Below are 16,435 nucleotides of genomic sequence, written 5' to 3'. Positions count from 1 at the left end.
TACCTTTCAGTAAGAACTAAAAAACAACAGGATTCCTACAGGTTCCAGTAGGATGAATGGTACAAAGTTTCAGGCAACTACACACAACAAACCTGGCAAGTGAATCAATATTACAGCTGGATTGATACTTATGCTTATTTTATGTTAAATCTTGCTACATTTTATGCATAGTTTTTTTTAATGTCTTAAGATACATGTGTCCGCTTGATTAAATAGTCACTATGAATGTGAAATCTTATGGGACTTTACAGTCAAGGAATGATCCAGGGTAAAAAAGACAGAAGGTTTGATCCAAAAATATTTTTTCCGCCATTTCTGAGATAAATCGTGGCGTGAGGCAACAATTCTAGTCCAATACTATTATCAGCATATCAAACTTCATTTACTTTTGTGAAGGACAGGGTCAAATAACACATTCATAAAGACTAGTAAATTACACCTCAGTCTCACCAATTTAAAGGATGAGTGTGAGGCATAGAATAAGTGAATGGCTTAATTCTACTGCTGGAGCAAATATAGAAGCAGCACAAGTGGAATCCTAGAGAGGATGGCAAAACCACGACTGTATCACAGCCAGCCCTCCAGCACAAACCTACCCTCTGTCCTGGTTTGTGCCAATACAGCAAAGCACAGACATGACTCCCTCCCTGCTGCAGGGGAGGTGGTGTCTACACTGGCACACAGGTGGAGAACAGGGCTGATACAGCAAAAGCTACCTGCCCAGGAACTGGTAGAGAGCTGACAACATTTCTGTTACCTACCAGGAACTCATGTGGTGACTGTAATCAGATTGGGCCAGACCATGGGTCTGACTATTTCTTTTTCCCTTGCACAAAAAGGGAAGAAGAGACAGGGCACTCGCTTTCCCTCTCATAAGGAATTTCCCTAAAGGCCCAGAGACATATAGTCAGCAGAGAAAATGTGGTTTATTGAAATGCGCATAAATATATTTTCCTCTCTATTTCCATTCCAGCCTAGTAGAATCTCACTGTTCGGCTAACCCTGACTTGTGCCAATATGTAAATTTGACTCCTCCCCTTACTTTAATTCCCTAGAGTAGTATTTTTCCGTATTTAAATAATTTTACTACTTATTACTTGGACAATGAATCCAGACTTGGATATTTGCCTATGCTAATAAAAATATAACATTGAAAGTATGATTTCTAGTGCTAATACAGTGACATGAGATAAGAAGTACAATGAGAGTTCTACGATTTACTAATGATGTACTTATGAAACATGTGGACAAACTGAAACTGAAGGTTAAAACATCTTTGAATTTTGACCAAAATCAAAATATGCAAAAATCAAATCAAAACCAAATATGCAATACACAATTACTGTGCTACACCAGTAGCTAATTGCTGAGGCAAGTCAGCAGCCCAAGCAGGATCAGCCCAAAGCCATAGGACATCAGGCACTGCATTCACCAGTTTACTTCCAGGCAGCAGAGCAGATGCAGTCCATTTATAAAATCCTCTACCCAATAAACAAACTTTCTGAACTGAATCCCAACCTAGACTACATTCACCTAGCTTCAGCTGCACCACAGTTCTGTTTACTGCCACTAATTATGGGAAGAAAACATTCAGCCACATCCACACTTCACTAACATGAGTAACTGTTGAGAAGCAGCATCAGTTCTGTTTCTGCAATAGAACTTAACCGGTTTCTCTGAAGTCCAGGATTATCAACACTCAAAGGAAGAACAATAAAACTTTATTTCTTCAGTCAAAACCATACCACCTCTTCAGTTTTCTCACACCAACTTTGTGACAATCTGCTTACAGCTACAGTATCTGAATGGGCTTTCCTAGCTGGGAAATCCTCATAGATTTAGTGCTTTTCTAAAGGCCCCACTCCAGGCCCCCAGTATATTTTTTCGCATTGTTAATGCTACTGAAATCAAGGCCACTGGAAACAATGTGAGCCTGAACCCAGACTTAGTGTAACTGGTGAAGGGGAGGGGAAAAAAAAAAAAAAAAAAAAAAAAAAAAGGAAGAAGTAGAAACAATTCCATAACATCTGTGTGGAAGATTTATATTACTATTATCCTCTAGATAATTATATTGGCTTTCATATCACAGTGTGGAATTAAGTGATGTTCAGCTCTTACAGAATTTATCACAGAGAAATAACCCAATATTGAAGGTCAATTTTTTGTTGCTGTTGTTGTTTTTAAATAAGCAGGGAGATTAATAGCATTAGAAAAGCCTTGTTTAGGAAACCTAAGTCAGCAGCACTTCAAAAGCAATGTGCTGGATTGACAGACTGAGGAGGCAGCATTTCTTGGCATCCTGAACCATTTGGTAAGTTGCAGTGGAGGGTCTTCTCCAGAGTGCAGAGTTTTTGAAAAAGTGAAGCTACACAGTCTGGGAAAAAGAACTCCTGCTGCTTACAGACTGCATTGTTGGGCAGCAGTAATGAAGACTGGTGATGGAAGTCTGCTGGGCTTACCCATTCATCCTAAAAATCCAAGTAATATTTGGAACTTTCAATTTTCTATCTCAATATGTACTTTTCTGGCCTAGCTTGGCCTGGCCTCCATCTCATTAGTGGCTTCCAGCCATTGCAGGGGAAAGCTAGACTTTCTTCATGTTCAACCAGTTGTCAATGTGATAGGTGTAGGATAAATATGTGATTAACCCAAATATGTGTGGGATGAGACAGTCTAACATCTAGACTTCTGTGTGAAACCCACTGTCATGATCCATTTACAGCTGAAGTGTCAATATACACAAATGAACTGAAAGAACTCAGAAGTACTCCAGTCTGTGTGTGAGCGTCCATGTGAACTTCAGCCAGGGAAGGTTGCAGGGATGTGTGTGCCTGTATTGCTCGATCAATACTCTCAGTTTGGGGCAGTTGACTTGCAAGAATGAGTGTAAGAGGCAGGAAGTCCAGTGCAATTATTCCAGGTTTTCATTATTACTGTGACAATTAAGCTTCTCTCTTTCCCCCCTCAGATGGATTTAGAATAGCAACCTACAGACTTCTGTGTAGCAGCAAAGAACTATAAAGGTTCAGGTCTGTTCTATTACTACTAGAGACACTTCTGTGCAAGCGATAAACAGGATGGATGGCAGAGAATAAACGCTGTCTGCCAACACTATCATACAACTTGTTGAATTTGCCTCACTAATACCAGGGCAGATTGTGTAAATTACCTGTCTAGTAAATTCAGTCTCTCAAGTTTACAGTTTGGTATAAACTCTACCTTGATTAATGATGTAGCAGTTCCCTAATCCTGCTCTGATCGCTCAGGGGATAAGCATTAGATACTAATTTTTAAGGCTCTTTTTTTACACACTTCTAGAGGCCCAGGTCCATCTTTAATGCACATTATTAGCTCATTCCTAAAATCCAAACATCTACCTGACTGATGCAGGTTATAGATGCCCTTGAACCCTTTGAATAATCACAGTATGCTCCTGACTTGGTTTGTTTCCACTCCCATCAAGAGCATTAAATCAACAGCTCCCATTAGCAACTGAAAATATCTACTGCCATCCTGGGATCTCAGAGATTCAATTCTCTATACTCTCATCATACTTTTTTTATAACATTCATAAGAGCTAGATCAGTATCTTGTAATTCTCAGGGACCTTTTGATATTTGGTATTTAACTTTAAAGTCCCAGCTTTGAGACTTTAGCTGGGGGGTTGATAACTTCAGGAGAAATCACACCCCTAAATCTGACTATGTATTTTGAATTAAAGTGAGTTTAAAGACAAACTGAGACTATAAATCTTAACAGTTTTGGAAAAATAGAAGACAAGTAATTAACAAATATTTACTACTACTAAGAAAAGAAAAATAAAAAATATAGCCTTACATCCCTCTTGATTTAAAGTCAGTCTTGTGATGTGATTTTGGGGGGTGTTCAAACTCTCAACACTAAGAACTGCTGTCCCAATGAATTCACATCCCATGAACTTGGATCCATATTTAAATGCACAATAGAAAGTCAAGCCTGAACAGCTAAGTGAATACAGCCACACTGTGAAGAGATAAGCTATGAATGAATAGCTTAATTGGACACTTGCAAAATTAACTTGTCAAAAGTAATTACTCTATACATGATCCAACTGGAAATGCTTTATATCATCCACAAGTTGAAAGAATATTTATGCTATTCCTTGGCCTTTAAAAGATACATTTACAATATGCTAATTATTTACTAAGCTGCTATCATGCATTTGCAAACCTTTCAAGCATTCTGGTAAAAATAGACAACAAATTCATTTTTGTTTCATTCTGAAGAGGTTAGCAGATACACTGACTATACTTTTTATTAAATTTCTCATTCCTTCTTCTCCTTATGTTGGAGTAATATCAGCCTGGCTAGAGGTATATGTTTGTTTCCTGTGTGTAAGAATAAAAATGGATTTAAAATTAAGCACATGGAGACTGGGAAAGACCAAGTAGACATAATCAAAAGTAAGACACACAAGCAAGTGTCCATATTTCAAAAGACTGTAAAGAAAAAAACCCCAACAAACCAGACATGCTTTGAGAAAGAGTCCAAGAGCAAGTAAAAATCTCTCCCTCTCAGGACCTAAAAGAAACAGCAAGCTTTGCACAACCCACATAGAAGTAAATAAAATGCTTCCTGAATGAGGCAGTTCCCATCTAGTACCATGAGACAGGAGACTGTAATTGCAAAAATAGAATGTGTCAATATACAGATATATTTCTTTCAGCCATGCATAAGGCAGCTGCACATCTATTCAAAATAAGGTGCCATTGAATTTCCACCCCAGTAACACCGGAACCCATAATCCAAAGTGTTTCTTTGTAGGGCCAGGTACATCACGCAACCTTCAGATACAGTTGCTACTGCAGGCCTGGCCGAGCAGAAAGATTCTCCTTTACATGCAGTAAATACACAAGACTTGCCTTGCGTTTTTGGCAGAGTACCCCTTGTCCTACAGACAGTACCCTGATGATGCTCCCTACACCATCACTCATGCATTGCCTTAATCTACACAGTAGCAGAAAACGACAGAATAGAGATCAAAAACATTGTTAGAATAAAAGCCAGCAAGGTATTCTTATGCCATTATCACTACTTTTGGCCACTACTGTGAGCATCAGCTGAAAGAAAATACTTTAAATGAGAAAGCTGTGCTACCATACTAAAAATGCTAACACCTAGAAAGGAAAGAGAAGGACATATGGCAAAGCTAGAAAGGTTGGTCTCTAAAGACCCTTTGGCAGAGTTGTTATTGCAGTTATCTAAAACATGCTACCTCCTTTGGGTTTGCTTTAGGGAGTCACACCCAAACTCTTACTCAAATCTCCCAGAGTTCTGTTTGAACAAGTCCTGTAGAAGCAGCCCTTTGACACAGTCTAGAGTATCCTGTGCTGCTGTAAATTCCCTGCACGTGCTGCTATCCCAGACAAAGCAAGGAGGAAATACAAACTTCAGAATTATCCAATGTGTGAAAACTTAATGAGCCGTTGCCCCAGAATGTGCAAAGCACACAACACCTCTTATATTCTGGCTTCAGACTGCAATTTACTAATCACCTTCTGAAGCTGAAGCACCTCAGTCCCAAAGCAGTTACTGACTGATTGGTTAATAGAAGTTCCTACAGAGAGAATTTTACTTCTATAACAGAAGAATTTAATCTAATCGGAGATGATGAAATCACTTGCTGAAGCACTTCAGTCCCAAAGTAGTCACTGATTGACCAGTTAATAAAAGTTTGTATAGAGAAAATTTCACTTCCACAATGGAAGAATCCAATCTCAGGTGATTAAAAAAAAAAACCCCGAAACCACACAAAACCAACACCCTCACAAAAAACCCCTCAACCCCCTAAACAAACAAAACCAACCCTAGATACAGGGCAAACTTCACAAAAATCAAAATATCCCTAGCCCCAACTTCTTACCCCCCAAAAAAACAACCACTTGAACAACCAAACCAAATACCAGCACTTAATTATTTTCCTTACCTTTAAAATAATATTAAAATAGGTATTCTACTACGAATGTATTTTATACGTTGGCACAGGACTTTAAAATGTCTGTTGTCATGTGCATGATTATTCATACCTTTTTCAAAGAATGAGTTGGAAAACAAACTGTGATATAATACATAGGAACCACCAAAGGTCTTTAATGGACCAAGTTATCCCACGAGCAAGGAATAACTCAGGTCAATTTCAACAGAAGGGACAACTCCCAGGTGAAGTTCGTAATGAAATAAAAAGGCTCTGGTTAGTTATCAGCCTATTTCACATCACCTGTGGTTACTGGTGGGTAGCAGTTCACACCAGTCAGCATGAACTGATGGCACCACAGAAAGCCCAAGGACAGAAAAAATGACTCAAGAGGAAACCCTTGACTGAAATTTTTGGCAGTACTTTCCATTAGGACACTAGATACACTAGTGACAAAACAGAAAATATGTTTGTACTGCTTCTGTGTGTTCTGGTCTGTTTTATACCCAAAGGCTCTCATTTCTCCAGGTTGTCACAATCTGTCTCCACTGGCAAGTTCTCAGTTAATGCCCGTGACTAACACGCTACCTTTACCTGGCCCATGGAGAAGTCATAATCTGTGTGCAAAAACAATGAGTCTGCAGGACCCCATAACTCCATAAAAACCCCCAAACTGCATCAAACTGTGAGATGGATGTTTAATTTCAAGGGCACTTCCATTCTCTTTTCATTCCCAGGATATTTAGATATTTTATTTCGCTGTAAGAAGAGTTACCAAGCACATAGGTATGGCATAAATACAGTACAGAGGGGAAAAACAGCCAGACACATCATAAACATTCTTGTCACTTATTACTAAAGAGTAGAACATAAACTAGATTTTGCTTTGAATGCTACAGGCGCTGTGTGAAGATGAAGACAGCAGTGCAACTATGCAATTAAACAAAGAAAAATTTATGTTCCAGAGTGAAAACATTATATCCAGTAGGACAAAGGTTTCAACATGTGTTCTTCAAGCCCACCTGGGTAATATATAACACAGTATGTAGGTATATACATTTGAAGGTAAGGAATATACAAAAAGTTTTGAAAATAACTAGCTAACTCCTAAATCAATCCTAAATAACTAATAATCCTAAAACAGAAGTCTGTGCTCCTGCATAGGGAAAAGATAGGGCTGTCTCACTTCAGGATCTGCAACTTCATTTAAAGCTTTTGAACATTTATCTGCAGTATTTTCCTTCATTTACATTTCTGCTGTGCTTTTAGGGAAGTAATAAAACACAAAATTCCATCTGGACAACAGTTTTAGTTCACATTCTTATTGCTTTAGACAATTAAAATCAATCCTTAGCATTAAGAACAATAAAGACAGCCCTTAGAAGCATCATGCTAAGTTGTGGATTTTTTTTTTTTTTAAATATCACCTTTTCATATTGGCTTCAACCTGCTAGTAAAATCTCATGTTTTAAAGAAATCCCTCTCTTATAAGCAGCAGCTTGACAGAATTTAACATTTCAGACTATCTTTAGATTGGTTTTGATTAAAAAATTAATTTTAGACTAAACTGATGACATTATTATAACCAGCTAACATCCAGCATTACATTGCTTGACAACTCCTTCAAACTATTCCTTCACTTTATTCATGACAGAGAAGTCAATAATAATCGATGGCTTTGTTGATTCCTAATACCATCTCTTAGTCAGGGAAAACACTTTGATGCATATTCCCAATTCAGCTAAAATTTTTCTTAACAAATTTAGCATAGATCTTTGTGTCTATTTTTTCCTAGGTCGTGCTGTCAGCTGGAATATTATAACTTGAGAATATGAAAGTTCTTGTTTGAGTATCAGTTATGTGAAACTAGATGCTGCTGAAATGTTAGATCCATAACTTTATATATATATAAAGTCATAGCCTGCAAGAGTTATGGCTCTTAATTTAGGAAGTAACAGGCCTCAGACATAACAGCTCTTTGAAAGTTGAAAATTATAAGCAGAAGTACATTATACAAAAATACAATGCAAATGAAACACAAGAATAAATTAGTCTCACTTCTACATGCATTTCCCTCTATTCTTCCTTGTTCTAAATGGACCAAAGTAAAACAAAACAAAACAAAACAAACCCAAAAAACACTAGAAAAACAGAAAGACATTTTAAAGGTTTTCTTGCAGACACCAATACAACTAGAGAACATACTAGTAAAATTTAGATCAGCTGAAATATTATCAATCACCTCCTTCTGCATAATCATCACAGATAGTCTACACAATAAGTTTATTCAACTTTAATACAGATGATTTAGCCCAGCCTCTACTGTTTCCAAATGCATTTTCCATTGCTTGAAAAATACACTATAAAAGCAAACCACTATAAGATATTCCTTATAGACCAAACCATACCTAAGTATAAACCTGACATTACTCCAGAATTACAGCTCAAACATTTACAAAATATCGTGCACTATAGCAGGTCCAAATCTAATGGAGGGTTCACCTGTAGGTAAATCATACTAATTTTCAACTAAAAGAAACCAACCCCTAGGCAACTAGAAATCATACTAAAGGCAGAACAGGCTCACAATGTAGATTTCCCAACAACTTAACCAAGATGCAATACCAAGAGAGCAGTGATATGCTAGGAAAACCTCTTATGCCTATAATAGTAGGACTTCACATTGGAAAAATAAGGATTTAACTTATTAAACAATAAGTTTAGGGTGGTACTCACCCTCAGACACTGCCTCTGCCAAACGGGTTTACACAGACCTCAGCTAAAACAAGCCCAGTAACTACTTCACCACCGGCTCAGGGTCCCAAGACAAAGGCCTGTATCGTGCTCCCTAAGTGAGAGTTTTCAGGATTGCCAGCACCTGATTCAAATCACAGGTGCAGGCAATGCTCAATGCAGCACTCCCAGGCAAGACACACCAGGTGAAACCAGGACAGAAAGGTGGTAATACACAGGTTCCTCATGGCTCAACCAAGATTCTCTTCGACAATACAGCCTCTGAGGAATAGTGAATTCACCTTTTACACCAGGACCTATCTGTAACTTACAGGTTTTCATTACTGTTTATAGAAATTGCTTATGCACACGTATATTCTTGTGGTGTGTTATTTCCTGGCCAAGTCTGGCCCTTATTTTCCAACTCATGAGTTGTACCAATTCTGGTAAATAAAATAAAATGGCACTATATCCCAATTAGGAAATTGGTGGCACTTTGCTACAAGAACCCTCAAACCATGAGGTTGTTCATATTACCCAGTTTATCACTGCATGCATGCATACACACGTGGTCAGCAGATCATACAAGGCAGCTCTGTTAGGTCCCCAAATACTCTTTCCTGTGGTCAATAGAAGTACCCTTTCCCAATCCTTGAGATCAAGAACAGATTTTTGTATTTGTCATGTCCCATTACTGCAGATAGAAAAGCTGGATCCATGTTCCACACTGAAATAGTTCATTGTCACTATTAGTTATTAGTTCAAAGTTGCAGGAAAAAAGGAAAATTTCTCTCTTTATACACACAGAGAGGGGAAAAAAAAAAAAGGCTTTCAAGGTATACAAATCCTAGGGGCCCAAAAGTTTGAAAACATCCCTTAGCATAGTTTGCTTCCAAAATTAGCAATCTGCTTTATTACTTTTCCCTGTAGGCCAATGTCTGATTTTTGATAGACTATGGATCTACTCTTCCAAAAGTCACAACCTCTGCTTCAAAATCTAGCAGAGATTGCTGTCTTCCTTATTTCACATGCTGAAATAAGACACTGTAGGCAGCCTGTGGCCTGTGAAGTATCTAACAAACACCCCAGTCTGAATATCCCATTCCCTGCTATATCAAAAGAAGACCTCACAGTTCACAAAAGGAGTAAGTATGCATGCTAAGCATGACTTGCAAGAAAACAGATTTTAGAGCTCAAACCCTACAAAATAAATTTCAGAGGGCTCTTCTTTCATCTATGGGATAGACTGCTTGTTTATGGCTTAAATTATATGCTGTTGGGTTTTTGTTCTCTACAAAATTCCCTCTCAGACTTTGCTAAATTCCTACGGTAAGAAGAGACCCAGAGCAAACTGTCCCCTGGGTCTACCCTCTCTAAGATATGAGTCTATATAGTCCTGAACTCTCATAGCACAAATCTTTATGCAGCACTGTTTTCCTATTCCAAGCGACAGCATGATCTATAAACACACTGCAATAAGGAACAAATATGTAGCCTTTCCCACCTCAAAGTGAGCTGCTGGGAAAAGCAATTACTCCCTGTGATTGACCAGCTTCCTTTATGTGGATGTGTGGGCTTTCCTTTATTACCTACTCAGTTACTGGCAAAAGGCTTGCAAAGGCACAGGTTCTTCTAATGGGGTATTTTTTTCTTTTCTGAGAACAGAATTAAAATAACAGAGACAATTTAAATCACAAACAATGGTGCTTTCCAGTCTTCCTCTCTCTGTAAGACAATACCTAATACAGCTAAAAGCTCCAGAGGAGTTGTTTGGGAGGGATTTCAACCCTTTTGTGCTGTCTACTCCCTTCTAAATAATATGCACAAAGGGCAGAAGTCTGTGCAATCAAGGCAGAGTAAGGCTTTAAGTAACATGATTTTAATATTCATTAGGTTTTAACTTCTTAGCGACTATTTATGAAATCTTCTATTACATCAGAATAACAGGCTTAAAAGAAAGTCAAGTAATCTGAAATTTACCGTTTTTACACCAGAAGAAACACTTTGGGGCTATATTTAGAACCTATCCTGACAGCTGGGTTGAAATGACCTGCCAATCCCTACATAGTATCAAATAATAACTAAATCCAGAGTTCATGGAGGACAATTGTAAAGAGATTAAATTTGTTGCAGAAATAAAAACCATGTACTAAAGCTTCAGTCTGAAAAGTGTTTTTCATCACAAGACATTGCATAGGCCCCCGCTAAGTCCAAATGAAAATGGGGTTTTCCTCAAATCAGAATTGTCAAAAGTTCTAAAATACTTCATTGGTGCATAGGCCCCCGCTAAGTCCAAATGAAAATGGGGTTTTCCTCAAATCAGAATTGTCAAAAGTTCTAAAATACTTCATTGGCTTAAAGACTACTGCACAGGCTTTATATTAGTTTACCTCATATGTGAAGAAGATTCCTGTAGGAGAGAAGGAAAAAGGCCACTCCAATGTTCTTTCCATCTCCACAACATATACAAGACGACCTGTGGTCAGTTCTTCTCTATTGGAAAGGAATTTTTTCTTGGTCACTCTTTGTTTTACAAGGGAAGGATATATCCCAAGAAAACTAATTCTAAGAAAACTATTCCTAAGAAAACATGTGACAAACTAATTAAAACAAGATGTACTGTACAGATATCTACAGATCAGTGTCTGCTGAAGGGATCTCTCAACTGTTTCTTCTTATACAGCACTTCCAGGTAATTTATTTAAAATATAAACGTATCAGAAAATCAGTACTATGAAACATTGTTTATAGGACATTTTCTTACTTGGGTAAATTATCTTCTGCATTCAGAACCGTTCAGCATCTCATACTGGATCTTGGGAAGGCAAGAGGCCATAAAGGTTCCGAGAAACTTTCAAGTGCCTGTGCGCACCGCTGTCCTCTGCTGGGAGAAACCCGCCTCTCTGATGTGTGCGTGACTGAGCAGCTTCTGTGGGCAGCCACTGGCACACCGCACAGACGACACCAACAGCGGCGCATGTTCGTTCCCATTTAAGCTCCACACGCCTGTGGCTTGGGACGGACTGTCATTAATTTCGTTATCTGTGCAATGGAGCTACGTAAACATTAAAGATGTTTGTATATGTCCTGGAAAAGACCCTTTATTACCACAGAACATCCCCAGGCCCTGCCGAGGCTGAACCTCCAATATCTCAGCCGCGTGGTACTGCATTATTTGATGCCCAAGGCTTGCAAACGGCCGCCGATAAAACAGCAGCTGTTTTTTTGTCAGCGTGAGCCCAGAAGAAAATCACACACAATCCACTTGGAGGACCTGAGGCACCCAATGCGTTTTACCACAGGCCAAGCAGCGATCCCTATCCTCCCTCTCGAGCACTCCCGGGAGCAGGACACCGCTCGCGGACCCAAGCTCGCCCTGAGGGCGGAGCCGGCGCCACGGCGAGCGGCCTGATGGGAGTTGTAGTCCGCCCGCACAACCATCCCGGACTGCATTTCCCAGGGGCCGCCGCGGGCGCCCGGCAGCCGCTAGCGGGGCAATGGCGGCCGTGGTGGCCGTGGCGGCGCGGGGGTGCGGCGGCGTCTGGCGCCGGGCGCGGCAGCGCGGCGCGGCGTGGCCGGGACCCGAGCCCGGGCCCGGTCTTTTCCCCCGTAGGCAGAGGGCTGTCGCCTGTAACGCGAGAGGCGGGGCAGTGCCGGCGGGGAAGAGCGGGTACGGTGCCGGGACGGCGCGGGGAGAGGGGCCGGTGGAGCCGGTTCTGCCCTGGGGCATCCCGCCCTCGGGGCGGAGCCGGGGCTGGGGCTCCGGGCCGGGGCGCGGCAGCGGCGGGGACGGAGCGGGGCCGCTGTAAATTCCGGCTCCTGAGCGGTGTAAGGCACGCACAGCTTGCTGGCAGCGCCTGCTCAGCACGCGTTTATCTCGCAGCCCTCCCCGAAGCGCAGACGGTAATTGCGGCGGCAGCGGGGCCGTGACCCTCTGCCACGCTTGGCTGCGATAAGAGCCCGCAGCTCGGGAAGCGGGAGCGCTCACGTGTGCCGGGAGCGAGCAGCGAGGGCTGCAACAGCTTTCGTGAGCGTGTTTTCCAGCGTCATTCTAGTCCAGAGGCTCTCTCTTCCAGTGAAGTATTGAGAGATTTGGACAGTGCGCCTGAAACAGAGCATTTTATTTCTGCTGCAACCGAAAGTCACGGCCTGAACAAGTTCTCCTGTTCTCTGGTGTGCCACGAGTTTCTGCGCAGCTGATCACTTCAACAAAGTTGTGCAGACACCGACAGAAGTGTGCTGCTGATTCTTTAGAGACACAGATAAACACAGTCCTTGAACAAACACGGCAGGAAGCTCCAGGTGCCTCATGAGTGTTGTTAGTAGGATTGAAGGACTGACTAGTGCATGTACGTTTTTCTCTGAGTGAAAGCCAACACGCTGGTTAAGCAAAGCCTGGTGTAAATTTTAATGCCACGATATGACAGAAAGGCATTTCTGAAAAAATACAGGAAACGATGGAATAAATTTGCTTCCAAAATGTAAAGGAAGCCCGCATTATTTCCCAAACCTTGAAGCATTTGTATGATCTGTTGAAAATACTGAAGAACAATAATATTTCAGTGAAAGAAAATGTATTAGCACCTTTAAACATTTGAACCTTAATCTTGCATGATAGTATTCTTCTTCCTAAAGCATCAATACAAGTGTCATCTGTATCACTAGTTTGGTGTTTGTGGGGATGTCCTTGGCTGTTGGAGGGCAGATGGAGAACTAAAATCTTGGCAATGTAGAATGTTCACCTTTGGAAGGAATGCTGCACTTGATGTATTTGTTTGATGTTTTTCCATAGTTTGCTTATCTCTGTCTATTTGGGTAACTCATAGTGCTGAAGTATTCTGCCACAGAAATGGGAAATATTTAATCAGTGAAATATTATTTGTGCCAGTTCATTTGTACAAGGCCAGATAATTACTTACAAAAACTGTCATGCAATTCATACTGTAAAGGTGACCTTTTTCTCTTGTCCATATAAAGGTTATGGATGTGAGAATTGCAATTACTTTTTAGATGATATGGAGAAGCTTTTTTCTGTGGAATACATTCAGAGAACAGTAGCTCTCTAGTTGAAATGATGATTTCTCTATTACCAGATTACTAATGTTTATGCTAATATTCTACTAACGCTGCTCTGGAGAGCCACCTTTCCCAGCATGCAAGTATCTGTCTGACAGAGAATACATAATTTATTCTGCCACCTGTCTGTTGGAGATTTATCAAACTACCTGAGAAGTAATTCATATTTATGATGATTTGGGGATTTTCACGAGGCACCAAATTAGGGTTCATCCAGCATGCAAGTGTGCCTCATTAATTTCTCTGAGATTTCTCGTGTAAGGAAAAGTTAAAAGTTTTAAACCATTACATTTTTTATGACATTCTTTTTTGCATATAATGAACACTGCCATATAGCCCCCATAGCCTGTGTTCTCCAGTATCACAGTACAGCTTTTCCCATTACAGTGTAGATGTTTTTGCAACATTGTTTACAATTCTTTTACAATTACAATATAATTTTTTAAATAAATTAAGCATTCCAAATTCTTCTGTTTCTAGATTTTCATGGTTTTTAACATCATCTATATTTAAATTGTTTCTCCCTTCTTCTCTTTCCTTTTCAGCCTTGCTCCATGGATACCAGTTGTGGGTCTGGAAATTCATGCACAGATCAGTTCCAACTCAAAGCTCTTCTCTGGTTCCCAAGTCCAGTTTGCAGCACCTCCCAACTCTTTGGTATCTTTCTTTGATGCCTCTTTACCAGGAACTTTACCAGTAAGTTAAGCTGCAATTTCATTTATGTCAGGATTAATGTCAGACAACTTTGTGTATGTTTCTAATATTTTATTCTTCCCAGGATTTGACTAAAGTCATATGTATGGCTATTTTTCCTTCCTTTTCTAGTTTCTGTTTGTTTCATAACATAAGATGCCTAGGATTGTTTCTTTTCAATTTCCTCACTCCCTAGTTATTGCCTCAGATACTTTATATCCCCTGCAAAGGAGAAAAATCAGGAGTGTCTCTTCAACATAGTGAATGGATTGTGGTATTTCTTTGAGGCTATAGTGGGTGTGTTTGGTTAGAATGCCACACAGGAAATTCCTTAAATATGAGAGATGCCTAAAACCCAGAGAGAGAAGAACATCTTAGATTTCTGAGTGGCTATTTGATGTTGTTTTGCCATATGTTTGTTTATGTAGCTGTCATTTGCCATTTGGAATGTCTCACTGGGGATTTACTTTGATTCCTGAGTAGAAAGTCTCCAATTTAAGAAAGTGTCAACCATTCCTATTTCCAGAGCAAAGCAATTACTAAAAAAAAAAATATTCTGTGTGAGACATTGGGGATTAGTAGGTCAGAATAACTAGCTAGCACTTAGCAATAAGGTTTATTGGTGAAAACTTAATAAGTGTTTGAATTCACAGCTTAATTATAACCGTGATGGCTATGACAGTACTGCTGTAGAATTTTCTGAGTATCTAACAAGTTTAATATAAAAATAAAAGTTAAAAAATTATAACATAGGCTCTTAGAATACAATGAAAATAAATATTTAATAGACTTAGCATTGCCACATGCAACAACTCTGCAGAGACTATAATGGGGTCTAATTATTTAAGCAGAAACGTTTATTTAAGGCAGAAACATTTCACTGACTATATTCATTTAAGTGCAGATTTGAATTTCAGTTACAGAAATGTATTTTTAAATCTAATTGAAGCTTTTAATCATTATAAAACAGCCTCAGATAATCTAAAATTGAGAACTAATTTGTGGCTGGATTTCTAGTATTTTTCTTGATAATACATCATAATATGTCATGATCCTTAGAAAGAAAAATTATGTTATTTTATTTTTATTTCTGTATTTGCAAAGGTATTGAAAACCAAGGAAGCAAAGTCTAGATTCTGATAAAATTGGGACTTCACTCTGGTTGCAGTGGCAATTCAGAGCTGAGTTTTAGATCTAACTATATGGAAATTCTGGGAACTTTGTGGAGATAATGGGAATCTTATGCAATAATTTAGTTTTAGAAGAGTCTGGCTAGACTTAATGACAGGAAATTAGTTCCTTTCATTTGGGGGCAAGGCTAGGTTAGTCAGAAAATCTATAAGAGTTCAAGATTCTGGATTTGGACCTTCTACTTAACCTGTTAATGCACAGAAATTCTCTTAAATTGTCTAATGCTTATCTTCAGTCAAGTAGAAAAGCTGTTCTTGAGTGAACAAAAATGAGTATTTATGAGGAGTTTAATTTTTCTGTATGTTACTGTTCAGCAAGGGTACAGTGTATGTGTGTGTGTCTTTTTTCTTTAGTAATTAGGCTTTAAAATGAGGCTTGGTATGAAGATCCCAGTACATCTCGGCTTTGGTAGAGAAAATAACTGCACCTGAGAAGAAAAAATCCAGAATGGTTTGGTTAATTTTAAAGTAGTGATGCTGTGTTAGGTTCTACTAGCTGCTTTTATCTATACAAAGAGAAGAAAGAATTTTCTTACTGTGCTACTGGTGAAAATAGAGTTGAAAGGGGATATTACAAAATACATGCTCCTACATGTTAGAATGTGATGCAAAATCCAATCAGTAGTCATAGCTATTTTCTCATTGTGCCTGCTGCTGCTGTGAGACCAGCATTTCTTGTGGAATCAGATGGGCTTGTTTTCTATGTGTAAATTTGGACTTGGCAATAGTATCTGAAGCAGAATTGGATTTTGGTGAAAATTCCATTTGAAAGATGGAAGGTCATTTTTGA

At 39.4% G+C, this 16,435-nt stretch overlaps 1 protein-coding gene and 1 long non-coding RNA gene across 3 annotated transcripts in view; one reads left to right on the top strand and one right to left on the bottom strand.

Annotated features, from left to right (window-relative positions):
* LOC120752799 (uncharacterized) overlaps positions 1 to 8,769 on the bottom strand; it is a 164,807-nt gene extending 156,038 nt beyond the window's left edge. For both annotated transcript variants that reach the window (XR_009207843.1, XR_005700814.1), the window contains exon 1: positions 8,690 to 8,769. This is a non-coding gene — a long non-coding RNA (uncharacterized LOC120752799). The remainder of the gene's footprint in view (positions 1 to 8,689) is intronic.
* Positions 8,770 to 12,183: 3,414 nt separating this feature from the next.
* Positions 12,184 to 16,435, top strand: part of GATB (glutamyl-tRNA amidotransferase subunit B) — a 42,557-nt gene continuing 38,305 nt past the window's right edge. The window contains exons 1-2 of the mRNA XM_040065386.1: positions 12,184 to 12,356; positions 14,308 to 14,458. Of these exons, the coding sequence (XP_039921320.1) occupies positions 12,184 to 12,356; positions 14,308 to 14,458 (324 nt within the window). The remainder of the gene's footprint in view (positions 12,357 to 14,307; positions 14,459 to 16,435) is intronic.

The sequence above is a fragment of the Hirundo rustica genome, chromosome 5 (assembly GCF_015227805.2).
Source record: "Hirundo rustica isolate bHirRus1 chromosome 5, bHirRus1.pri.v3, whole genome shotgun sequence".
Lineage (NCBI taxonomy): Eukaryota > Metazoa > Chordata > Aves > Passeriformes > Hirundinidae > Hirundo > Hirundo rustica.
The sequence above is the reverse complement of the archived record's forward strand: the minus strand, read 5'-3'. Positions and strand labels throughout refer to the sequence as shown.